This window comes from Cnephaeus nilssonii (genome assembly GCF_951640355.1).
Source record: "Cnephaeus nilssonii genome assembly, chromosome: 20".
Classification (NCBI taxonomy): domain Eukaryota; kingdom Metazoa; phylum Chordata; class Mammalia; order Chiroptera; family Vespertilionidae; genus Cnephaeus; species Cnephaeus nilssonii.
In genome coordinates, this window is record NC_137091.1 from 47069009 (window position 1) to 47096298 (window position 27290).

Sequence of the window (27290 nt, forward strand, 5' to 3'; positions counted from 1 at the left end):
TGAAGCAACTGCACAGTCACAGATATAATCAGTATTGAGTGCAATGATGGTTTCAGTTTCATGCACATGTCAAGATTTATGAAACACTACACTTATACATGCAATTTACTCACTACAGCTGTTAAAAGAATGGATCAAGATAAAAGAAATGTCCGTTCACCTATTTTGGAATAGGTTTGGCAACTCTATATTCAATTCACATACTTACGCCCTCTGGGCAAGTCTAATACCAGTGACAGAAAATGTAACAAACAATGAAGAACTTTCACCCAAACCCACTGGAATGCTGACTGGGTCACAAAAGCCACATCTCAGGCCTAAAGACACCCTTTTATCCTCTTAGTTTTGCTGCCAGAGCACCAATGGCTCTGGTGGGAACACCTGAGAAGCTACAGGAAGCCACAAACCTCTTCATTATAATCAATGACAATAACTGCTGCACAGAATATGAACATGCCAGGAGTCCCTCAGATCTGTGTGCACACCGCTCCTGTAGTCTTTTCCTCAAAAAAATTTCTGGGTGCAGGTTTAAATGAAGACCGTTCCATCTACTATGCTGCAGTCTGGTCCGACAATTAGGTCAGTGTTTCTGCAGTGAAAGGGGTTCCCCTCACTGCAATGGTTCTCCAACCATGACCAGCCCCCGTGGAATTGAAGGCATCAGGGCACATGGCCCTCTGCAACACCTGGGCAGGAGGTTCCCTTCAAATGTCTTAGCATCCGCTGAAAACATGAAAAATATTCATGCTGCTCCCAGACATACTTGAGGTTGTCACAGCTACCCCCTCTTTGGAGTGATCTCTGTGTCTCAAAGCATCCATCTTCACATGAGGACTAGAGTCCACAGTGTTTCCTGGAAAATTATGGGCAGCAGTGTAAATTTGGCTAAAACTGTTGAGCTAATTTCTGCACCATAGTCTTCCCTCAACAACAAAAATGTTGGAGACCACAAATTTTTCACATCACCGTGCTTGGAGAGCCCAGATCTCCTTATAAACTAACCCACACAGTAAATAGGACACCAAGATTAAAGAAGTCTTAGGAAAAGGCCTTCATTATTTTGCAAAGAAAGAGACCTGAGACTGGCAGTTCTCACACTGATGACTTAGACACTCAATAAGCTCATCGCTAGCATCTAGGGAAACTGTGTGCCTGAACATGGAAGTCCCTCTGCAACATTATCTTTACTGGGGACAACAGTAATCAGTCCTATGGGAAAACTCACGACAGGGAAATGAGACTCAAGGGCTCAGGTATGCCTACTTTTTTTCAACAAATCAGACAACAGAGTTAGCTTCCCTGAGCACAAGAGGATGGCGACTGATGCCATCTGTAGGGACCTTATAGGTGGTTCAGGTGAAATACCTTCAACAACAGAAATATGCAGTGACATAGATCTGGCAGGACTTCTCTGTATGTTACAAAGTGCAACATAATTACATAGTATTCCAACATAAAAACAAACACACACAACAGCAAAAACACTTATGGAAACTTTACATAATATAGGTGAGTACATGTATGAGATAAAATGCAAAAAAAATGAGGATTCACAAATTTTCTTGTACTATTTATTAAGTCCTATCTAATAAACTACATTTCCTGCACATCTAAGAAATTTCTCACATTTGGACTCTTATGTGGAGAGCAAATTTAGAAATATGCCTAAGACATACCTCACATTAATTGCACTCATAATGGCTTTGTCTAGTGTGAACTCTGATTATATTGGAAACCATTCCTATTTTTAAAATATTTCCCACACTCACTGCATTTGTAAGGCTTTTCTCAATTGTGAACTCTCTGATGATACTGGAGACCAGCACAACTTGTAAAAGATTTCCAATATTCACTGCACTTAAAAGGCTTTTCTCCAGAGTGCATACTCTGATGATATTTGAGATTACTTCTACTTGTTAAAGACTTTCCACATTCACTACATTTATAAGGCTTTTCTCCAGTGTGAACTCTCTGATGATATTGGAGACCACTGCTCCATCTAAAAGATTTCCCACACTCACTGCATTTATAAGGCTTTTCTCCTGTGTGCACTCTCATATGATATTGGAGATAACAGATCCTTGCAAAACATTTCCCACATTCACTGCATTTATAAGGCTTTTCTCCTGTATGAAGGCTCTGATGACTATGAAGTAGAGGCTGAGTGATAAAAGATTTTCCACATTCATTGCACTCATAAGGCCTTTCTCCAGAGTGCACACTCTGATGATATTTGAGATTACTTCTACTTGTTAAAGACTTTCCACATTCACTACATTTATAAGGCTTTTCTCCAGTGTGAACTCTCTGATGATATTGGAGAACACTGCTCCATCTAAAAGATTTCCCACACTCACTGCATTTACAAGGCTTTTCTCCTGTGTGCACTCTCATATGATATTGGAGATAACAGATCCTTGCAAAACATTTCCCACATTCACTGCATTTATAAGGCTTTTCTCCTGTATGAACTCTCTGATGACGATGAAGGGAAGTGCTCCAGGTAAAAGATTTCCCACATTCACTGCATTTATAAGGCTTTTCTCCAGTCCGAACTCTTTGATGAGGATGAAGATTACTGCTTCCAGGATCTTCCTCACATTCTTCTCTGGTGTAAAAATCTTTTCTGCTTTGAAACATCAAACCACCCATGGAAATATCATTTGGCCTCTCCCTGGTCTGATCAGCCATTAGGTGGAGATGCCCTGACCAGGAGAGTGTGCCCTGCCCAACCTCCTCACAGGTGAAATGATTCTGGGACACATTGAAATTGCAGATCTTTGCAAGTGACATCCTCTCCACACTCCCAATGAAAGTGTTCTCTCTCACATGCTGCTGTTGACATTTTGCACTGAAATAAAATTGTTTTGCACATGCCCCACACTTCAGCTGTATCTGTCCATGTTGTGTTCCCTGCAGCTCAGTCAAGTGGAAAATCCTTCTCAACACTAATCCACAACTCTCACAGGGGTGGCTCTTCTGGGAAGTCAAGGCTAACTTGTGATTCCTGGCCTGTGACACTCTTACAGAAGCGTTCTGTTCCGTCGGTACCTCCGCATTCTCTGCTCCACAGCAGCAACCTAAACAAAAGGAAACGCTGGTGAAGTACATGTTGATCTTATGAAATCAGATTATTTTTGGGAAAATGGTTTCCCTGTCATGACTAGGCATGATTCCATAGAATGATTTTCAAGACAAGTGAGTTGAACTCTAAGGAAACAGCTGTTATACATTAGCTGGCCTCAAAGGTCAGTCAATGGTGAAAATCTCACCAAAACAGGAACAAAAGCTTAGGGTGGGAAACAAAGAAGACAAGAAGGCTTTACTCATTGTTACTCCACGAACGGGTTCTTTTAGGACCTTTCGTGCTGGGGACCTGCGTCTGTGTAGGATAATTTGCATGTGCTGAATCCCATACAACACAATTGTATTGAAGCACAGGATGTGCAAGGTCAATATAATAATATGTCCGCACTCCAAAGCTCTGCAGGCATGGACCTCGGTTGGTTTGCAGTAAAGGGGGACCTATGAAACAGGTAGACGGGCAAGGTGTAGAGAGGTTAAAGTTACCTGTGGGCATGGAATCTGAGTAGAAATGGTCATTATTACACCTGAGGAGCAGGCAAAGTGTCAACAATAAGACAGCAGAAGCAAAACTGGATGAGGAATGGATCAGGGAAACAAAATACTTTTGAACAAAATGGGTTCCTAGTTATGACTTTAACACAGCCCTGGTGTCAAAACCTTCCCAACAGGCCTTCACCAAGGCAAGACGGCCTCTGAGTCCACCTTGTCCTTCATAAAGTCATGTTTCTTCTGTGATGCACAAATGATTCCTCCCCATGAATCGCAACTGGGTCAAACATGGGATTCAGATGATATAAATCCAAAAGAAAAAACCAAATAGATGTATGGTGAGCACTGTTATAGAACTACAAAGCACAACAGAGATCATGCGGGAAAACATCTATGTGAGTGACATCAGCAAGATGGCAGAGTAAGAATGATGATAAGCCTGTCCGCTCTCAGTACAAGTGGGCAGCTCTCCATGAACAAAAACAACAACAGGCCAAAACCCGTTTGGCTCAGTGTATAGAGCGTCGGCCTGCGGACTCAGGGGTCCCGGGTTCGATTCCCGGTCAGGGGCGCGTACGTTGGTTGTGGGCACATCCCTAGTGGGGGCGTGCAGGAGGCAGCTGGTCGATGTTTCTCTCTCATCGATGTTTCTAGCTCTCTATCTCTCTCCCTTCCTCTCTGTAAAAAATCAATAAAAATATTTAAAAAACAAAACAAAACAACAACAGGGGTTAAGAGTACAATGAAACCCTTGCTGCTTTGCTCAATGGTTGGAGCTTCGGTCTCCACACCGAAGGGTCGAGGGTTTGATTCCTTGTCAAGGTCACACACCTGGGCTGAGGTTGGCTCCCTGCCCCGCCTGGTGGGTGCGAGAGTCAACCAGTCAATGTGTCTCTCTCACATCAATGTTCCCCACTCTCTCCCCGCTCCCTCCTTTACACTCTCTCTGAAATGCACCGTTGTAACACACACACACACACACACACACACACACACACACACACACACAAGTGAGGATTAAAAAAAAAGGAGTGCAATTAAAACAAATAGAATTCAGTAGGGCCAAAAAAAAAAAAAAAAAAAGGGGGCTGAATTACAGAGAGATGACCAGAGTGGGTTACCAAACGTATTTAGCTAGAGTCAATGTGGGTGCCCTGTCCAGAGGACATGGAATGTTCAGGGCCAATCTGAGCTTGGGAATCTAATCAGAGTGTTCAAGGCTAATCTGCTATACACAGTCACAAAAGCAAGGACACAGCAAGCTATACTAGTCACTGTGCAGGCGTGCGCTTCTACAACCCAAAGACTAATGTCACTATTTCAAAAGAGGCCTCTTTGGTCTAAGTCGGTATAAAGTATGTTACTGACCAGGCAGTACGCACCTGCTTGGTTGGATTGCTGTGTTTGCAATGGCTGCCATGTTAGCAGCGGCTACTTAGTAAGGCTCCGAGGCTGGCTCCTACATTGGGGGCTGCTTCATAGGGAAGACACAGTGTTAACCAGGTAGCATGCAGCTCTCTATTTTATAGACTACGGTGCAGGACTTTACTTTGAAGAACTGTTTTCTCTAGTGGCTCCTTGGTGGCATTGGTTACGTGGACTTCAATAAGGACTCGCTTATTTACCCACCGCTTCCCATAGCTTCTCCATCGAATACCCGGCGCCCATAATTGTCCAGTTCCTGGCAGAGAAGGACCTGTGCTCTCACAGTCAAAACAAGGGTCAGAGTTTCCTCCATCAATCACTGCTCCTGTGCTAATGTTGACCCTATTGGCCTGCTCTATGAAAAAGTCTGGACATTTCTGTATTTACAAACCACAGAAATCTGTGCAACATCTGTGAACTCTCCAAGGTCTACTTAATGAGCGGATCCATGATATTCATCAGCATGCATCCCAAAAGAAATCCCTTTGGCAACAACCTATTCCAGGAATAAAATAAAAAACTATATGTTCTCAAAGTATTTGCCACCAAAGCCTCTAAAACCATCACTTGTCATTAAAAACAAAATAATAATTTGCTGCCAAAGCCACTGTGGACCCATAGACTTTTGTTATTCTAAACTCAGCTCATAGAGCTTCAAGGAGACTACACTATTGGGACTTTCTCAAATCTGAAACAACACCCCACCCGGTCAAAACCCTTGGTTCCGTAGGCCAATGAATATATTTCTTCAGCTAGAATTGGTCCTAGAGCTGAAAGGAGTCACTGCTTCATCAAATGCGTAGACATCAACAGCGGACTGAAAACAGGGACACCATCTACTAATCGATACCAAATAAATGGAGAGCACATACAGCCTGATAAAGAAGCCAAAATATTTATCTTTAAAAAGGTTTGGAAGCTACAAGAGAACACAAATACAACCAACATAATGAAGAACTGTACACAGAACAAAAGGAGAATATCGGATAGACAGAAATCATAAAAACTAATGAAACAGAAATGTTGCTGTTGCACATTTATAATAAATAAATTGAAAAATGCAATAAAGAGTATCAAAAGCAAACATAAAGAATATGTGCTGTCCATGACAAGTCACTAGAAATCATCCAGATGGAAAGAAGAAAAATAAATTTAAAGAATACAGCAAGCCCTAACCGGTTTGGCTCAGCGGATAAAGCGTCAGCCTGTGGACTGAAAGGTCCCAGGTTCGATTCCGGTCAAGGGCATGTACCCTGGTTGCAGGCACATCCGCAGTAGGAGGTGTACAGGAGGCAGCTTATCAATGTTTCTCTCTCATCGATGTTTCTAACTCTCTATCCCTGTCTCTTCCTTTCTGTAAAAAAAATCAATAAAATATATTTTAAAAAAAGAATACAGCAAATTAAATTAAGTAATACCATGAAGTTAACCTATAATTTGCATTATGGGAATCCCAGGAAACACTAAGGGTGTTGGTCATGGAACGAGACAGAGAGAGAGAGAGAGAAAGAAAAGGGGTGGGGGATGGAGAAGACAAGGGTAGAAATATTATTTTTTAAAAATAAGCTGAGCTGAAACAGGGTTGGCTCAGTGGATAGAGCGTCCGCCTGCAGACTGAAAGGTCCCAGGTTCGATTCCGGTCAAGGGCATGTACCTTGGTTGCAGGCACATCCCCAGTGGCAGGTGTTCAGGAGGCAGATGAGAGATGTTTCTTTCTCATGGATGTTTCTAACTCTCTCCCTTCCTCTCTGGGAAAGGTCAATAAAATATATTTTAAAAAATAAAAAATAAATAAAATAAATAAAAATAAGCTGAAACCGACTTCTGAAATCTGAAAAAACAAATGTTAACAATCAAGAACAGCCGAAACAGGTTTGGCTCAGTGGATAGAGCGTTGGTCTGCGGACTCAAAGGTCCCGGATTCGATTCAGGTCAGGGGCGTGTACCTTGGTTGCAGGCACATCCCCAGTAGGGGGTGTGCAAGAGGCAGCTGATCGATGTTTCTCTCTCATTGATGTTTCTAACTCTCTATCCCTCTCTCTTCCTCTCTGTAAAAAATCAATAACATATAAAAAGAATAAATAAATAAAAATAAAAAATAAAAAACAATCAAGAACATGCACTCTCACAGGTACCTGTATGGATTCAATGCAAACTGTACTTCCTCAAGAAATGTTATAGTAAGATCGGAAAGCATAAAAATTTTAGAAGAAGCCATAGGTAGCAAAATAGCAGACATATGCCCTAGGTGATCTTGCTCAGTGGGTAGAACACAAAAAAACGGGCAAAGGCCTTAAATAGACATTTTTCGAACGTGGACATACAGAAGCCCGAGACACATATGAAAAAATGCTCAAAGTCATTAATCATCAGAGAGATGCAAGTCAAAACGACAATGAAATATCATCTCACAGCTGTCAGGGTGGCTATCATCAACTAATCCACAAACGACAAATGCTGGAAAAGATTGGGACAAAAAGGAACTCCTGGGCATGGCTGGTGGGAATACAGACTGCTGCAGACACTGTGTAATATATTACAGAGCTTCCGCAAACATTAAAAATGGAATCCCATTTCACCCAGTAATCCCACTTCCAGGAATATATCCCAAGAAATGACAAACAGCCCTAGCTGGCTTGGCTAAGTGGATAGGGCATTGGCCTGCAGACTGAAGGGTCCCAAGTCCATGCAGGCCAAGGGCACGTGTTGGGTTGTGGGCTCAATCCCCAGTAGGGAGCTTGCAGGAGGCAGCCCATCAATGATTCTCTGCCATCATTGATGTTTCTGTCTCTCTCTCCCTTCCTCTCTCTGAAATCAATAACAAAATATATTATTTTAAAAAAAGAAATCACCGTGTGCCCCTGGATCTGGGTGAGGCTGGGCCCCGGGTCCAGGTGAGGCCGTGGGCCCCTGGATCCGGGTGAGGCCACCGACCCTGGGTATGGGAGAGGCCACGCGCCCCTGGGTCCGGGTGAGGCCACGCGCCCCTGGGTCCGGGGAAAGCTAGATCCCGGGTCCGGGTGAGGCCGTGTGCCCCTGGATCCGGGTGAGACTGGGTCCCGGGCCCGGGTGAGGCCACGCGCCCCTGGGTCCGGGTGAAGCTGGATCCCGGGTCCGAGTGAGGCCACGCGCCCCTGGGTCCGGGTGAAGCTGGATCCCGGGTCCAGGTGAGGCCGTGTGCCCCTGGATCCGGGTGAGGCTGGGTCCCGGGTCCGGGTGAGGCCATGCGCCCCTGGATCCGGGTGAGGCCACGCGACCCTGGGTCTGGGTGAGGCCACGCGCCCCTGGGTCCGGGTGAGGCCACGCGCCCCTGGGTCCGGATGAAGCCGTGCCCCTGGGTCCGGCCGAGACCCAACCAGAGGGAATCGAACCTGCATCACCACCATTTGTCCACCATCCAGAGCTGAGGGGTCAGTGCTGACATGTACACATAAGGAACTGGTGGACATTGATATTGGGTCTCAAAAGAACTGTTGGTCCAGAAAGAAACTCACTACAGACTGATTCATCTGCCTGTCAGCATAACTATTATTGCTCGTCTCACATTCAGTACATATAAGTATATCTCTAGTGACACATGATCTCGCTCATCTAGGGGAAATGATGAACAACATAGACTGATGAACAAGAACAGAACCAGAGACAAGGAGGCATCGATCGGACTATCGGGCCTCAGAGGGAGGATAGGGGAGGGTGGGGGGAGGGGGGAGAGATCAACCAAAGGACTTGTGTGCATGCATATGAGCCTAACCAATGGTTAAGTTCAACAGGGGGTTGGGGCATCCGTGGGGAGGGGTGTGGGATGGGAATGGGGGGATGAGGACAAATATGTGACACCTTAATCAATAAAGAAATTTAAAAATAAAAAATAAATAAAAATAAATAAAAAAAAGAAATCAGAAAGGACATATGCACCCCTATGTTCACAGCAGCACAATTACGATACCTAAGGTTTGGAAATAACCTAAGTGCCCATCAATAGGTGAGTGGATTAAAAAACTGTGGTAGCCCTCGCTGGTTTGGCTCAATGGATAGAGCATCAGCCTGCGGACTGAAGGGTCCCAGGTTTGATTCCGACCAAGGGCACAGGCCTGCGTTGCGGGAAAGATCCCCAGTAAGGGGTGTGCAGGAGGCAGCTGATCAATGATTCTCTCTCATAATAGATGTTTCTATCTATCTCTCCCTCTCCCTTCACTCTAAAATCAGTAAAAATATATTTAAAAAACCCCACAAAACTATGGTAGATCCACACAATGGAATATTATGCTGCTGTAAAGAGGAATTCTTACTATTTGCACCAGTATGGATGGACCTGGAGAGCATTATGCTAAGCGAAATAAGCCAGTCAGAGAACGACAAATATCACATGATCTCACTCATTTGTGGCCAATGGGGCAAAGAGGAGACATATGTAATACATATATAATATTTAAACAATAAAGAATTTTTAAAAATATGTTAAAAATATCCATAGTACAGAACACAATCTACAGTTTAAATGCAATCCTGAGGATAATTCCTATGGTATTTTACAAAGAAATGAAAAGAGAATCTTGAAATATATGGAACTAAAAAATGAGAATAGCAAAAACAATCGTGAGTGAGAACAAAGCTGGTGGCATCACACTTCCTGACTTCATTTTAGTACAAAGAGAAAGCAAGCAAACCGTGTGTTGCTGGAGAAACACAGGCACATACATCAACAGAACAGAACAGAAAACACAGAAATAAACCCAGGCACATCCTTTCAAGTAATATTTGTCAAAGCTGCAAGACACAGAAGAAGGGAAAGATAGTTTCTTCAATGAATGGTGCTGTTGAAATCACTACTCACATGTAAACACAACAATACTGGACATTGCTGATAAAATGTAACTCAACCTGCATGACAGAATTGAATGTCAGCCCTAAAACTGAAAACTCCTCAGGACAATCTAGAGAAAAAGTTTTGGAGGTTTGTATTGGACAGGATTTTCTGAATATGACACCAACCACCAGACAAAAAAAACAACAACAAACAGTCCAGATTACAACAAATAAAGAAATAAAGCTTAGTCACAGCTCAGCAGCAATAAGCAAAAGGAAATCTAAAGAACAGAAGAAAATACTTGCAAATCATACGAAGGAATTGCTTGGAGAGAATGTGGATTCAGTTCTGATCAGCACAATAAAGCAAATACTGCAATATGGAAAGAAATTCACACAAATATTTACAGTTCCCAGGGAATAATAAAGGTATGTTAATACCATAGTGCAGGCTAATAACAATGCAATGACTTTGTCTTAAAAGCAAACTCGATATCACTTCATTACAAATACATTATTCTAAGCACCAGTAACAAGCATCTGAGCTGCTAGAAACAAGGTGGCACTAGACCTGCTGAAGGCAGGGTTGTCAAAAACATGGACTTTGTAGAAAAGCAGGTGTGGGGAGCAATAACTGCAAAGCACAATTAAGCACATGCAACAATATGTGTTCCTGTATGTTATAAGCAATTAATATATAAAATATACTAGGTCGTCAATAGAAAGTTTCACACAAAAAATAGGTATAAACCAGGATTAGGATGTAGAAACACTTCTTCAAAAAAAATAGGTACAAATGACCAACAGGAATATTGAAAATTATTTCCTCTCATAAAAAAGTGGAATCCCTCAGGCTTCCTGCAACACTACCAACCACAAGTCCTTCCCTGTGAACGTAGTACAGCGGGGAGAACTGGGACTTCAGGAATAGAAGGGAGCAGCGAAAACAGACCCACCCTCCCCAGGACACCAACTACCCAGGAACCTGGAAAATCAAGCAGAACCACAGTCTACATGGGAGGACACAGCACACCCTGGGAGATTGGGCCTGGCAAATCGCAAAGCCACGTCCAGGTCACTGTGACAGTGAGGGTCTTACCCAGCGAGGATACAAGTTCAAAGTTCTCCAGCATCACATTCAGGTACAGCTGTCTCTGACCCTCATCAAGGAGGCTCCATTCCTCCCTGGAGAAGTACAGGGCAATGTCCTCAAAGGTCACGCCAACCTGTCAGAATGGAGACAATTGACACCAGAGTTTCTCTCTGAAAACCAGTAATTGTACTCCTTACACACCTCCCCGCCCCCCCACCTCCTCCAGGGCACCCGGTTAGTGTGGACACCAGGCCCTAATGCCAGTGCAGGCTGCTCTCTCATCACAGTCCCATTACTCACTGGGATTGCCCTCAGCAGAGCAGCTGGGTTGGGTGGGAAGGATTGGGGGAGGGGAGTGGAGAGAGCAATGCCATTGAAGGTCTGGGCGATGCCTGCAGGGCCCCAGCCTTCCTGCCAAGCAATTCCACCTCAGTCTCCCAGATCATGCCTCCAAGACACAGCCAAGCCTGGGTTTACGCTTCGCCTTTCAGTCCCCACACCAGGTTCCGGGGACCATCAGCTCACACTTCCTCCAGATGTGCACACCACTGGGTAACCTTTATCCTTGTGGACCTAAGGGGCCACATGCTGACCTGACAAGCTCAGGGGAGGCCTGCATGGCAGTCCTGCAAACTCAGAGACCTAAAGGAACCAAAGAATGGTCTGAAATTAAACTTTAACTAAAGGCAGTGATGCTGGGCAGTTTCCTCCTAGGCGGTATCTTCACTGACAAGGGCAACCTTTTCCTTCACTGAGCCTATCTGTGTTCTTGCAACTATGATAACATACCCATGAAATGTCTGGGTAACTTGTAACTTCCCTTTTTCTGGAGGGCCTGAGGCACAACCAAATGTGGTGGGTGACAGGACAAATACCACAAGTTCCTTCATTATCATGTTAATTGTTCCTGCACCCACCTAAGTATGTGTCCATCATTTTACTTTATATCCAATCCCAGGGGTTTTCCCTGCTTTGCTTTATCCAACCTCCTTAATATATCAAAAATGAATTTCATGCCAAAACCGGTTTGGCTCAGTGGATGGAGCGTCGGCCTGCGGACTGAAGGGTCCCAGGCTCGATTCTGGTCAAGGGCATGTACCTTGGTGGCGGGCACATCCCCAGTGGGGGGTGTACAGGAGGCAGCTGATCGATGTTTCTCTCTCATCGATGTTTCTAAATCTCTATCCCTCTCTCTTCCTCTCTGTAAAAATCAATAAAATATATTTTTTAAAAAATGAATTTTATGTAACCCACCTATGTCCCTCCTTTGATTTCAATGTATAAATAAAAATGTAACCCACCATTCGGGGGTGACTTATCTCAGTTCATTGAGGTTCTGCTTCCTGGCATATGTCATGAACTCACAAAAATTATTTACAGGTTTCAATGGTTTTTTTACATTAACAACCTCTTTCCATCTTCAGTCCCCAGGTTCACTCCCTCAGCTCTGCCCCCTTCCTGCTCCAATGCCACTGGATCTCTCTGAACTCACCCATGAACTTGGCACATGGCATCCAAAGAGAGCTTGTCTACCAGGGGACTCAGGACCGACCACCCCCGGCCCCTGAGGGACCCCACAGCCAGGACAGCCCCAATGAGTCTGTGCCGTCCTCCCTGCAGCCTCTGATCTGTCCGCCAATCCTCACAGCCCACACCCTCAGGGAACCTCAGATGCCAGTCAGCCCTGTCCTCTCCGCCCTGCACTGGCTGTGCCTCAGAAGCCACAACGCTCCTCTCTCCCTCCGCCTTCCTCACGGTCCTCCACGGGGACTGAGCTGCAGGACGTGACAGATGCCCCTCAGGCTGTGGTGTCTGTGATGGAGGAAGTGAGGCCTGGGGGACAGGAACTCACCTCAGCGAAGCTCCTCAGCGCGGGCGCCGCCATTGCACTCTGTGGGCCGAGCGGGCGGGAGCGGCGGGAGTAGAAGCCGCTGCAGCAATGGCGGTGCCTGTCCCGGCCCTGGCGCGGGTTCCGGCGGTGACTCCGAGCTTCACTCCCCAGTGTGAGCTGTGAGCACCACAGGAGGCTCCATTGGCTGTTTGGCTGGGAAACACCACTCTTCACTCCTCCACCGGACTCTGAGCCCAGGAACTCCAGAGATAACACCTCAGAAAACAAAATTCCGCCAAGAGGACTACTGGTCCAGCCCTATGGAAACGACCAAACGGAAATGCCTTCTCTGAGCGCCCATTGGCTGAGCCTGTTGGCATTCCATGCGTGGCCTTGTGGGTAATGTAGTTTCTCTGCTCCAAGGCCTGAATCCTGTATTTCTAGGTTGATGAAAGGACTGGACTAAGGGACTTATAGCTCAAGAACACACCAAGTGTACTCAGGGTCCTCTAGCGCCTTCAGGGGAGGTGATGTCTGGGACACGTTTGTTTCTCAAGCACCTGCGTGGCTGGTTTTGCATATCTTTCTTCAGGACCTGCTCTTTCTCAAAGGCAGACATTGTTTCTTCATTCCAGACTTTAGCATGTGTCTCCTTCAGGCCAAATGTAGCTGGGGGAGGATGCTCAAGTCTTTAACTGGATCTCACCTGCCTCCATTGAATCCATTATACAAAGTTAATGTCACAAAAGAGACTCTCATAATTAAGAATATCTGCTTCTGATGCCATCCGAAGTGTCAGCTATGCCTGGGCTGCAGTGTGGATAAGATGGCCAACATACATGATCACCAGAGAGATGCAAATTAAAGCAACAATTAGGTATCACCCCACCACTGTCAGAATGGCTGCCATCGACAAATCCAGAAAAAATAAGTGCTGGGGAGGATGTGGGAAAAAGGGAAGCCTAGTTCACTGCTGGTGGGAATGCAAACCAATACAGCCATTATGGGAATCAGTTTGGTATTTTCACAAAAACTTTAATATGGAACTGCATTTGATCCAGTGATTCACTTCTAGAAATATATCCTTGTTTCAAGTAGATCCCAGGAAAGGATCTGGGGCGTTCATCTAAGGCAGGGGTCCTCAAACTTTTTAAACAGGGGGCCATTTCACTGTCCCTCAGACCGTTAGAGGGCCGGACTATAGTTTAAAAAAAACTATGAACAAATTCCTTTGCACACTGCACATATCTTATTTTGAAGTAAAAAAACAAAACGGCAAAAACACCCGCATGTGGCCCGCGGGCCGTAGTTTGAGGAAGCCTGATCTAAGCCATTCCTTGAGATAAACTTTGAGCGAGAAGGAATTGGGACAATCAAGTAGTTGCTAATGGAGAGACTGCTCTTCATTCAGCAGGACCGAGGGCAGGCTTAGGACCAAAGTGACCATAGGGTTTAATTTTAAGTGTAAGCATGCAAAAATTAATTCAATTACCTACCGGAGGAATTGCACCGCATGAAATATATGCAGTTGGAAATCACACAGCTTTTTGTCCGACTCACATATCCATATAAAGAATTATACAGAGTCCTAACCGGTTTGGGTCAGTGGATAGAGCGTCTGCCTGTGGACTGAGTGGTCCCAGTTTCAATTCCAGTCAAGGGCATATACCTTGGTTGTGGGCACGACCCCAGTGGTGGATGTGCAGGAGGCAGCTGATCGATGTTTCTCTCTCATCAATGTTTCTAACTCTCTATAACTTTCCCTTCCTCTGTAAAAAATCAATAAAATATATATTTAAAGAATAAATAAAAATGAAAAAGAATTATACAGAAATGTTTGTATCAGCATTATTAACAATAACCAAATATTTATTAAAATGGACATGGACATGATGGTGATATATATAAAGATATGAATATCCACCAGAGCCCTAGCTGGTTTCGCTCTGGATAGAGCATCGGCCTGCAGACCAAAGACTCCTGGGATCGATTCCAGTCAAAGGCACATATCTTGGTTGAAGACTCCTTCCCAGCTGGGGCCATGGTCACAGCTGATGCAGGAGGCAACCAATCGATGTGCTTCCTTCACATCAATATTTCTCCCTGTCTTTCCCTCTCTCTTCCACTCTCCAAAAAAAACTCATGGAAAAATATCCTCGGGTAAGGATTAACAAAATGAATATATATTAAAAAAAAAAAAAGATGAGATACTAATATATCTTTTTAAAATCTCCAACAATTTACAAAATAATTAAAGCTGAGAAATGATAGAAAAAGCCAAGGTCTTTATTAAGAACAGCAAACAGATTAAACAAGGTCATGAAGCAACTGCACAGTCACAGATATAATCAGTATTGAGTGCAATGATGGTTTCAGTTTCATGCACATGTCACGATTTATGAAACACTACACTTATACATGCAATTTACTCATTACAGCTGTAAAAAGAATGGTTCAAGATAAAAGAAATATGCTTTTACCTATTTTGGAATAGGTTTGGTAACGCTATATTCAATTCACATACTTATGCCCTCTGGGCAAGTCTGAAATCAGTGACAGAAAATGTAACAAACAATGAAGAACTTTCACCCAAACCCACTGGAATGCTGACTGGGTCACAAAAGCCACATCTCAGGCCTAAAGACACCCTTTTATCCTCTTAGTTTTGCTGCCAAAGCACTAATGGTTCTGATGAGAACATCTGAGAAGCTACAGGAAGCCACAAACCTCTTGATTATAATCAATGACAATGACTGCTCCACAGAATATAAACATGCCGGGAGTTCCCCAGACCTGTGTACACACCACTCCGGTAGTCTTTTCCTCAAAAAAAATTTCTGGGTGCAGATTTAGATGAGGACCATTCCTTCTATTGGAATTAGGTCAGTGTTTCTGCAGTAAAGGGTTTCCCCTCACTGCAATGGTCCTCCAACCAGTGCCCATTACCCATGGAATTGAAGGCATCAGGGTACATGACCCTCTGCAACACCGGGGCAGGAGGTTCCCTCCAAATGTCTTAGCATCCCTTGCAAACAAGAAAAAAATTCACGGTGCTCCCAGACATACTTGAGGTTCTCACAGCAATTCCCTCTTTGGAGTGATCTCTGTGTCTCAAAGCATCTATCGTCACATAGTCCTCACTAGAGTCCACAGTGTTGTCTGCAAAATTATGGGCAGCAATGTAAATCTGACAAAAATGGCTGAGAAAATTTCTGTACCATAGTCTTCCCCCAGGACAAAAATGTTTGAGACTGCATACAAGTTTTTCACATCATCCTTGGGCTACCCAGATATTCTTATAAACAAACCCATAGAATTAATAGAATACCCAAGATAAAAGAAGTCATAGGGAAAACCCTTCATTATTTGGAAAAAAAGAGACCTGAGACTGGTATTTCTCCCATTGATGACTTAGGCACTCAATAAATAACCTCATCATTAGCATCTAGGGAAAGTGTGTCCCTGAAAATGGAAGTTCTTCTGAAACCTTATGTTAACTGGGGCCAACAGTAATCAGTACTATGTGAAAACTCATGTCAGGGAAACAAGTAAGAACTAAGGGCTCAGGTATTCCCAATTTTTCTCAACAAACTATACAATGGAGTTAGCTTCCCTGTGACCATGAGGATGGTGATTGTTGCCATCTGTAGGGACCTTATAGGTGGTTCAGGTGAAATAACTTCAGCAAAAGAAATATGCAGTGACATAGATCTGGCAGGACTTCTCTGTATGTTAGAAAGTGCAACATAGGCCGAAACCGGTTTGGCTCAGTGGATAGAGCGTCGGCCTGCGGACTCAAGGGTCCCAGGTTCGATTCCGGTTAAGGGCATGTACCTTGGTTGCGGGCACAACCCCAGTAGGGGGTGTGCAAGAGGCAGCTGATCGATGTTTCTCTCTCATCGATGTTTCTAACTCTCTATCCCTCTCTCTTCCTCTCCGTAAAAAAATCAATAAAAATAAAAAAATAAAAAGAAAGTGCAACATAGATACATATAATTCCAACATAAAAACAAACACACAGAGCAGCAGCAATACTTGGGGGGCGTTACATAATGTAGGTGATTAAATGTAGGAGATATAATTCAGACTATTGAGAATTTACTTATAATCTTATAAAATTGTCAAATCCTAACTAACAAACTACATTTCCTACACATCAAAGAATCTTTGCACATCAAGACTTTTGTGAATAGTTAATTTACAAATTAGACTGAAAGATATCACACATTAATTGCACTCATCACGGCTTTCTCAACTGTGAGACCCCTGATGATATTTAAGACCATTTCTACTTCTAAAAGATTTGCCACATTCACTGCATTGAAAAGGCTTTTCACCAGTGTGAACTCTCTGATGAGTACGAAGGTTAGTGCTCCAGCTAAAAGATTTCCCACATACGCTGCATTTATAAGGCTTCTCCGCAGTGTGAACGCTCTGATGAAAATGAAGGTAAATACTACGGGAAAAAGATTTCCCACATTCACTACATTGATAAGGTTTTTCTCCTGTGTGAACGCTCTGATGATATTTGAGATGAGTGCTACTTTTAAAAGACTTTCCACATTCATTGCATTGATAAGGCTTTTCTCCAGTGTGAACCCTCTTATGATAATGAAGGTGAGCGCTCCCGCTAAAAGATTTATGACATTCACTGCATTTATAACGCTTCTCTGAAGTGTGAACTCTCTGGTGAGTATGAAGGGAAGTACTACTGGCAAAACATTTCCCACATACACTGCATTGATAAGGCTTCTCTGCAGTGTGAACGCTCTGATGAGAATGAAGGTAAGTACTACATTTAAAAGATTTCCCACATTCACTGCATTGATAAGGCTTTTCTCTTATGTGAACTCTTTGATGACATTTGAGACGACTGCTACTCGGAAAAGACTTTCCACATTCACTGCATTGATAAGGCTTTTCTCCGGTGTGAACTCTCTGATGAGTACGAAGGTTAGTGCTCCAGCTAAATGATTTCCCACAATGACTGCATTTATAAGGCTTCTCTGCAGTGTGAACTCTCTGATGAGCATGAAGGCTAGTACTACAGACAAAATATTTCCCACATTCACTGCACTGATAAGGTTTTTCTCCTGTGTGAACTCTCTGATGATATTTGAGACCAGTGCTACATGTAAAAGACTTTCCACATTCACTGCATTTATAAGGACTTTCTCCAGTGTGAACTCTCTGATGACTATGAAGGTTGCTGTTATTGGTAAAAGTTTTCTCACATTCATTGCATTGATAAGGCTTTTCTCCTGTGTGAACTCTCTGATGACTATGAAGGTTGCTGTTCCTGGTAAAAGATTTTCCACATTCACTGCATTTATAAGGCTTTTCTCCTGTATGAACTCTTTGATGACTACGAAGGTTGCTGTTAGTTGTAAAAGATTTCCCACATTCAGAGCACACAAAACATCGACTTTCAACATGGACACCCTTTTTCTGAATAAACATGCGGGTGCAACTAATATCTTTCTTACATCCTTTTCTAGTGTAATAATCCTTTCTCCTTTGAAACTTCATTCCACGTGTCGAAATAGCATTAGGACTGTCCCTGGTCTGAGTAGCCTTTAGGGGGAGATGTCCTGACCTAGTAAGGACACCTTGCCCAACCTCCCCGCACGTGAAATAATTCTGGGACACATTGAAATTGCAGCTCTTTGCAAGTGAGATCCTGCCCACACCTCTAATGAAAGTCTTGTCTCTCACATGCTGTTGGTGAACTTTTACAGTGAAGAAAAACCGTTTTGCACATGCCCCACATCTCAACAGTATCTGTCCATGCTGTGTTCCCTGCAGCTCCATCACATGGAGAATGTTTCCCAAGACGAGTCCACAACTCTCACAGGGGTGGCTCTTCTGGGAAGACAAGGCTAACTTGGGATTCCTTCCCTGTGACACTCTTACAGAAACCTTCTGTTCCGTTGGTTCCTTCACATTCTCTGCTCCACAGCAGCAACCTGAACAAAAGGAAAGGAAGGTGAAGAGCATGTTGCCCTTATGAAAACAAAATTATCTTCACCACAATTCATTAACCGTCAGGACTGGGCATGATTCCATAGAAAGATTTTGAAGAAGACTGAGTTAGACACAGAGAAAATTGCTGTTATACATAACGTGGCCCCAAAAGTCAGTCGATGATGAAAATATCACCAAGAGAGGGACAGAAGCACAGGATAAGATACAAAGAAGAGAGGATGGCTCTATTCATTGTTCTTGCACAAACAAATTTCTTTAGGACTTTACATGATTACCATGTGAGTCTATGTGAAATAATTTAAATGTGCTCAAAATCATAAAAATTAATTGTATTAGAGCACAGGATATACAAAATAAATATAATAACATGTGTGCTCTCCAAGGTGCTTCAGGTATGGTGAACATTGGAATGCAGTAAAGAGAGACCTGTGAAAGAGGCAGAGGTGCAAACTCCTGAGCGGTTAAGGTTATCAGTGGACTGGGAATTCCAGTAGAAATGATCACTATTAGAACTCAGTAGTTAGCAAAGTATCAACAATAAGCACAAACAAACATAACTGGGTGAGCATTGGGTAACTTAAAAAAACACAGGGTTTCGCCCTAACCGGTTTGGCTCAGTGGATAGAGCGTCGGCCTGCAGACTGAAAGGTCCCAGGTTCGATTCCGGTCAAGGGCATGTACCTTGGTTGCGGGCACATCCCCAGTAGGGGGTGTGCAGGAGGCAGCTGATCGATGTTTCTAACTCTCTATCCCTCTCCCTTCCTCTCTGTAAAAAATCAATAAAATATATTAAAAAAAAAAAAAAAAAACACGGGGTTTCTATCTATGAAAGTAACAAAAGCCAGGTGTGAATTCTTCCCCAATGACCCTTCACCAAGGCAAGTCCACCTGTGGGTCCACTGTGTCATTCACAAAGTCGTGTTTCTTCTGTGATGCACAAATGTTTCTTCCCCTTATATCCCATTTGAGCCATTGCATGGGATAAATGATGCAAATCTTCAAAGAAAAACAGAAAAGATGGATGGTCAACACTGTGGTAGAACAACACAGGGCAAATCAGATCATAGACAAAAGATCTATGTGAGTGACATCAGCAAGATGGCAGGATCAGAGATATGAGCAACTCCCCCATCCCAGTGTAAGTAGACAGCTATCCATGAACAAAGACTCTATAGGAAATGGGCATATGAGTCCTATGAAGACAAACAGTATTACAAACACAAATAAAGGAGAACTGCACAGAAAGGCTGATTGGAAATACTGGGTGAATGAATATACGTAAAGATACCTACAGTCAAAAGAAGGGTCAGAGTTACCTCCTGCAGCCACTGTGCTTCTGCTATCAATGACCATAGAAGCCTGTTCTTCAAAACATACAGGAAATTTATGTGTTTAAAAATCAGAATAGGACCAACTAGAAATTAAACATACACTGACAGAAGTAAAAAATATTATACAGAGACCCAACAGCAGACAAGAGGAATGCAAGAATCAAGTCAAAGATTTGAAATACAAATAAGCAAAAAATACTCAACTGGAAAAGCAAAAAGAAAACAGAATCCAAAAATTAGGAGATAGTGTAAGAAGCCTCTGGGACAACTTCAGCGTACCAACATGAGAATTATGGGGGTGCCAGAAGAAGAGAGAGAGCAAGATACTAAAAACCTATTTGAAGAAATAATGACTGAAAACTTCCCCCACCTGGTGAAAGAAATAGACTTACAAGTCCAGAAGCGCACAGAACCCCAAACAAAAGGAATCCAAAGAGGACCACACCAAGACACATCATAATTAAAATGCCAAGAGCAAAAGACAAAGAGAAAATATTAAAAGCAGCAAGAGAAAAACACTTAGTTACCTACAAGGGAGCACCCATACGACTGTCAGCTGATTTCTCAACAGAAACTAAGCAGGCCAGACAGGAGTAGCAAGAAATAGTCAAAGTGATGAAGAGCAAGAACCTACAACCAAGATTACTCTACACAGCCAAGCTGACATTCAGAATTGACAGCCAGCTAGCTAAAGAGCTTCACACATAAAAAAAAACTAAAGGAGTTCATCAACACCAAACCAGTATTATATGAAATGCTGAAAGGTATTCTCTAAGAAGAGGAAGATGAAGAAAAAGGTAAAGATAAAAATTATGAACAACAAATACATATCTATCAACAAGTGAATCTAAAAATCAAGTGAATTAAAAATCTGATATACAGAATAAACTGGTGAATATAATAGAATCAGGGGCATAGAAAGGGAGTGGTCTGACAACTCTCAGGGGGAAAGGGGTGTGGGGGCTGCAGGAAGAGACTGGACAAAAATCGTACACCCATGGATGAGGACAGTGTGGGGGAGGTAAGGGAAGAGGGTGGGATGGGAACCAGGTGGAGGGGAGCTATGGGGAGAAAAAAGAGGAACAACTGTAATAATCTGAACAATAAAGATTTATTAAAAAAAAAAGAGGAAGAAGAAAAAGGTAAAGATAAAAATTATGAACAACAAATACATGTCTATCAACAAGTGAATCTAAAAATCAAGTGAATAAAAAATCTGATGAACAGAATAAACTGGTGAATATAATAGAATCAGGGGCATAGAAAGGGAGTGGATTCACAATTCTCAGGGGGGAAAGGAGGTGGGAGGTGCGGGAAGAGGCTGGAGAAAAAGCGTACAACTATGGATGAGGACAGTGGAGGGGAGGTAAGAGCAGAGGGTAGGATGGGAACTGGGTAGAGGGGAGCTATGGGGAGAAAAAAGAGGAACAATTGTAATAATCTGAACAATAAAGATTTATTAAATTTAAAAAAAAAGAATATCTAACAGGTACTTTTCTTTTTCTTTTTTTAAATATTTTTATTAATTTCAGAGAGGAAGGGAGAGGAGGAGAGAGATAGAAACATCAATGATGAGAGGGAATCATTGATTGGCTGCCTCCTGCAGGTTGGACTAAGTCCGCAACCCAGGCATGTGCCCTTGACTGGAATCGAACCTGGGTCCCTTCGGTCCGCAGGCTGATGCTGTATCCACCGAGCCAAACCGGCTAGGGCGGTACTTTTCTAAAACATACAAAAATTGGCACACATTGAGCTAGACTAAAGCAAAAAACAAAAACAATAAATGAAATAAATGAAAGGTAAGACATTCCACTTGACACTATGAAGCACAAAGCATCATAACAGATATTGATATTAGGAGACGACATGAGCCTCCATAGAGAAATTTGTCAACATCCCATGTGAGCTTCTGAAATTAATAAACAAATTCAAAGTCCTGGCCAGGTAGGTCAGCTATTTAGTAGGTGGTCCCGAGGCAGCACGGTTGTGGGTTTGATCCTCCATCATGTACGGGACAGCCAATAAATGCTTAGATGGGCAGAACAGCAGATCAATGTTTCCCTCTCTTTCTCTGTCTCCCTACCTGTCTCTAAAATCAACAAATAAAGGATATCCAGTACAGCTCAGTGACTGTGTATTGACCTATTACCTAGGAGATAAAAATTCTATTTCTTGTCAGAAGACATGCACCGGTTGCCAGCCCAATCTCTGGGGCGTGTGTGTGTGTGTGTGTGTGTGTGTGGTGTGTGTGTGTGTGTGTGTGTGTGTGTGTGTGTGCAGGAAGCAGCTGGTCAATGACTCTCTCTCATTATTCATGTTTCAATTGCTCTCCTTCTCTCTCTGAAATCAATAAAATATCTTTTAAAAATAAGTAAATAAATGATTTAAAGAATAAATAAACAGGCCAGGCCCGTATCTCACTCCTGAAAGTGCCCGCCTGTACACTGGAAGGTCATGGCTTTAATTCCCAATAAGGGGTAGGCACGTGGGATACAGGTCCAATCCCCCCTCTTAGTGGGGACACATGGGGGAGGCAACCAATTGATGTTTCTCTCTCTCTCTCTTCTTGTGCTCTCCCTGCCTGTCCCTTTCTCTAAGAAAGAAAAAAATCAATAGAAAAAATATTCTCACTATTCAGGTGAATAGAAAAGAAAAATAAAGAATTGAATTCAAAAAAGTTACGGGAGAGGAGATCCAAGATGGCAGTGTAGGCAAAGGCTTATACTCGCTGCCTCCCACAACCACATCAAAATTACAACTAAAATACACAACAACCATCAGCAAGAAACATTAGAAAGCTGGCTGAATGTAAGTCTTACCACGATAGAAGTAAAGAAGACAGCACAATGAGACTGGTAGGAGGTAAGGAGGCTCAGAAGGTGCTGGTCCTGTCCCCATTTGGGCCACTTTTCTAATTGGGAGGGAGATCGTCTTTACAGAGGTCACCTAGAGGAGCAAAGGTTCCCAGTACCACACCAGACGCCCAGCCTAGAGTCCCAGAGGTGGGAAAAGTGCCTATCAGTAAGAACTGGCAGTAAGTACTACGGGCTTACTCTAACTGGTTTGACTCAGTGGATAGAGCGTCGGGCTGGGGACTGAAGGGTCCCAGGTTCAATTCCGGACAAGGGCATGTTCCTTGGTTGCGGGCACATCCCCCAGGAGGGAGGGTGCAGGAGGCAGCTGATCCATGTTTCTCTCTCATCGATGTTTCTAACTCTTTATCCCTCTCCTTTCCTCTCTGTAAAAAAAAAAAAAAAAAAAAAAAGGTTAAGAACTATGAGGTGTAAAAACCAGTGCGGATTGGGGCTCAGGGACACAGAGGCTGCAGGAGACCCAGCTGCTCCGCTTATAATGCCAGGACCACTAACTGAAGTTATAAGCTTCTGCTTCCTCTGACCTCCTGGGCCTGGAGAGCCCGTGGGGGAGAAGCTGTAGGGGAAGAGCTGATGAAGATACATGAGGAGAAACTGGACTGACTGGCATTGGGGCAGGAACTCGGGGCGGCTTTCTCCCAGATGGAGGTGCTCACAGTGGTCATAATACCCATGCTGGGACATACTGGGTTGCACCGCTGAATGACAACCATTTCGATTTGCTCCGCCCTGGTGATTTCCTGAGACCTTACCTACAACCCCACCCAAGCTGTGTGAGGCAGCTTTTGTATACAAATGGCCTGTCCTAGCTCAGGCTAAAACCTGTCAAGCAAGTTGTAGTGGGGTCAGGGAGCCCCAAACCTATCAATAAAAGGCCCAAGACCGCCAAAACCGGTTTGGCTCAGTGGATAGAGCGTGGGCCTGCGGACTGAAAGGTCCCAGGTTCGATTCTGGTCAAGGGCATGTACCTTGGTTGCGGGTACATCCCCAGTGGGCAGTGTGTAAAAGGCAGCTGATCGATGTTTCTCTCTCATCGATGTTTCTAACTCTCTATCCCTCTCTCTTCCTCTCTGTAAAAAATCAATAAAATATATTTTTAAAAAAAAAAGGCCCCAAGACCGGGCACCAGGACTAGCCTTCCTTGCATCACAGCTGGGCCTCATCGGGGCACTTCCAAACCCGATACAAAGAGGGGAATCTGCAGATCTCTCTTTAGATCCTGATAGGTGGCTCCAGGCAGAGGCTGAATTTACAATGCAATGACTCTGTCTCAAAAACAAACTCGATATAACTTCATTACAAATACATTATTCTAAGCACTAGTAACAAGCATCTGAGCTTCCTAGAAACACGGTGGCACTAGACCTGTTGAAGGCAGCGTTGTCAAAAACATGGACTTTGTGGAAGAGCTGGGGTGAGGGAGCAATATCTGCAAAGCACTATTAAGCACATACAACAATATGTGTTCCTGTATGTCATAAGCATTTAATATTTAAAATATACAAGGTAGTCAAAAGAATGTTTAAACAAAAAATACAATTATTGCCCTGACCAGTTTGGCTCAGTGGATAGAGCGTTGGCCTTCGGACTGAAGGGTCCCAGATTCAATTCTGGTCAAGGGCATGTACCTTGGTTGCGGGCATGTAATCTTGGTTGTGGATTCTTGCTATTCATATCCCCAGTAGGGAGTGCGCAGGAGGCAGCTGATCAATGTTTCTCTCTCATGGATGTTTCTAGCTCTCTACCCCTGTCTCTTCCTCTCTGTAAAAAATCAATCCTATATAATAAAAACCTAATATGCAAATTGTCCCCTCTACTGGAAGTTCAGCCGGGAGTTCAACCACTTGCTATGACCACCAGGGGGTGGTATGGAACATGGCTGGCGTTGGCGGTGTGGTGCTGGCAGCCAGTGGGTGGCAGTGGAGGCACTGCAGGCCCCAATGGGCCCTGACAAGAGCGGGACCAGGGTGGGATGATGGAGCAAATGAGTGGGCGGCGCCAGGCCAAGGCAGGTACGAGCCACTGGTCGCCAGGCAGGGGTCTAATGTCCCACTGATCTGATAGCAGGGTGACTGGTGACCAGAGGGGGTGAGGCCGCCACCTTCCTCCCTCAGCACCTGGGAGCAGGGCGTGGGTAAGGTAATTGGCAGGGTGATTGCGCCCTGCAGACAGTGACCAGAGGCAGCAGTGGGGGGCAGGCAGCTGGGGAAGAGAGGGAGTACCCAGCTGGGAGCCAGCAGCTACTAGGGACCCAGCAGTGCATGAATTTCGTGCACTGGGCTTCTAGTATGATATATTAAAAAAAAGAAAAGAAAAAAAAAGAAAAGAAAAAATACAGTTATTAACCAGGATAAGGATATAGAATCAATTCTTCAAAAACTATGTACACATGACCAACAGGAATATAAAAAATACTTTCCTCACTGATCAAGGTGGAATCCCTCAGGCTTCCTACAACACTACCAACCACAAGTCCTTCCCTGTGAACGTAGTACAGCGGGGAGAACTGGGACTTCAGGAATAGAAGGGAGCAGCGAAAACAGACCCACCCTCCCCAGGACAGCAACTACCCAGGAAACTGGAAAATCAAGCAGAACCACAGTCTACATGGGAGGACACAGCACACCCTGGGGGATGGGGCCTGGGAAATCGCAAAGCCAAGCCCAGGTCACTGTGAGAGTGAGGGTCTTACCCAGTGAGGATACAAGTTCAAAGTTCTCCAGCATCACATTCAGGTACAGCTGTCTCTGACCCTCATCAAGGAGGCTCCATTCCTCCCTGGAGAAGTACAGGGCAATGTCCTCAAAGGTCACTCCAACCTGTCAGAATGGAGACCATTGAAACCAGAGCTGTCTCTCTAAGAACCCCCACTCCTACTCCTTACACACCTTCCCCCCCTCAACCTCCTCCAGGGCACCCGGTTAGTGTGGACACCAGGCCCTAATGCCAGTGCAGGCTGCTCTCATCACAGTCCCATTACTCACTGGGATTGCCCTCAGCAGAGCAGCTGGGTTGGGTGGGAAGGATTGGGGGAGGGGAGGGGAGAGAGCAATGCCATTTAAGGTCTGGGCAATGCCTGCAGGGCCCCAGCCTTCCTGCCAAGCAATTCCACTTCAGTCTCCTAGATCATGCCTCCAAGACACAGCCAAGCCTGGGTTTATGCTTCGCCTTTAAGTCCCCACACCAGGTCCCGGGGACCATCAGCTCACACTTCCTCCAGATGTGCACACCACTGCGTAACCTTTAACCCCTTCCCATCTTCAGTCCCAGGTTCACTCCCTCAGCTCTGCCCCCTTCCTGCTCCAATGCCACTGGATCTCGCTGGACTCACCCATGAACTTGGCACATGGCATGTAGAGAAGCTTGTCTCCCAGCCGGGTCCAGGACCACCCCCGGCCCCTGATGGACCCCACAGCCGGGAAAGCCCCGATGAGGCTGTGACGTCCTCCCTGCAGCCTCTGATCTGTCCGCCAATCCTCACAGCCCACACCCTCAGGGAACCTCAGATGCCAGTCAGCCCTGTCCTCTCCGCCCTGCACTGGCTGTGCCTCAGAAGCCACAACGCTCCTCTCCCCTCCGCCTTCCTCACGGTCCTCCACGCGGACTGAGCTGCAGGACGGGACAGATGCCCCTCAGGCTGTGGAGTCTGTGAAGGAGGAAGTGAGACCCGGGGGACTGGAACTCACCTCAGCGAAGCTCCTCAGCGCGGGCGCCGCCATTGCTCTCTGTGGGCCGAGCGGGGCGGGAGCGGCGGGAGTAGAAGCCGCTGCAGGAATGGCGGTGCCTGTCCCGGCCCTGGCGTGGGTCCGGGCGGTGACTCCGAGCTTCACTCCCCAGTGTGAGCTGTGAGCACCACGGGAGGCTCCGTCATGGGCTGTGAGGCGGGGAACAACCACTCAATCTGACCGCCTCAGACAAAAATCTGAGAACAGGAAATCCCGCCTGGAGGCTACCGGTCCCGCCCTCAGAAATAACCGAACGCAAACGCCTTCTCTGAGCCCCTATTGGCTAAGATTGGTGGCATTCCATGCTTCGCCTTCTGGGTAATGTAGTTTCTGCGCTCCAAGGCCAGGGTCCTGTATTTCTCAGTTGACTCCAGGACTGGATTCAGGGTCAAACAGCCCAAGAACAAACCAAGTATACTCAGGGTCCTCTAGCGCCTTCAGGGGAGGTGATGTCTGGGGCAAGTTTGTTTCCGGTGACTCTGCCAGGCTTCCTTTAGCTGCTGGTTTTGCATATCTTTCTACAGGACCTGCTCTTCCTGAATGGCAGGCATTGTTTCTTCATTCAGGACTTTGGGCACTTGGTGCCTTTAGGCCAACTGTAGCTTGCAGAGGTTGCTCAAGTCTCTAACTCCATCTAACCTGCTT

At 44.7% G+C, this 27290-nt stretch overlaps 2 protein-coding genes across 3 annotated transcripts; both read right to left on the reverse strand.

The window, feature by feature from the left end:
• On the reverse strand, positions 1–27290 carry LOC307116585 (zinc finger protein 552-like). 2 transcript variants are annotated; one of them, XM_079800680.1, is made up of 3 exons: positions 26607–27290; positions 10907–11033; positions 1–3080 (listed from the first exon to the last, which is right to left on the reverse strand). In XM_079800680.1, exons 1-3 carry the CDS (start codon positions 26637–26639, stop codon positions 1789–1791), a joined length of 1452 nt encoding a protein of 483 aa, XP_079656806.1. In that variant the 5' UTR covers positions 26640–27290; the 3' UTR covers positions 1–1788. The 2 variants fall into 2 exon arrangements, with proteins under 2 accessions (XP_079656806.1, XP_079656807.1); XM_079800681.1 differs by lacking the exon at positions 26607–27290 and adding an exon at positions 12753–13006.
• On the reverse strand, positions 15020–26268 carry LOC307092426 (uncharacterized protein; the record flags this gene model as incomplete). Its single annotated transcript, XM_079759724.1, has 3 exons — positions 15020–18697; positions 25613–25698; positions 26252–26268. 3 exons carry the CDS (start codon positions 26266–26268, stop codon positions 16983–16985), a joined length of 1818 nt encoding a protein of 605 aa, XP_079615850.1. The 3' UTR covers positions 15020–16982.

Bases quoted from the DNA above. Each gene is read 5' to 3' on its own strand.
- LOC307116585 (XM_079800680.1), bottom strand. From the start codon at position 26,639: ATGGCGGCGCCCGCGCTGAGGAGCTTCGCTGAG. The intron at 11,034-26,606 runs GTGAGTTCCAGT...CCATTCTGACAG, and splicing joins CGCTGAGGAGCTTCGCTGAG to GTTGGCGTGACCTTTGAGGA. The intron at 3,081-10,906 runs GTAAGACCCTCA...CCTTTTGTTTAG, and splicing joins TGAACTTGTATCCTCGCTGG to GTTGCTGCTGTGGAGCAGAG.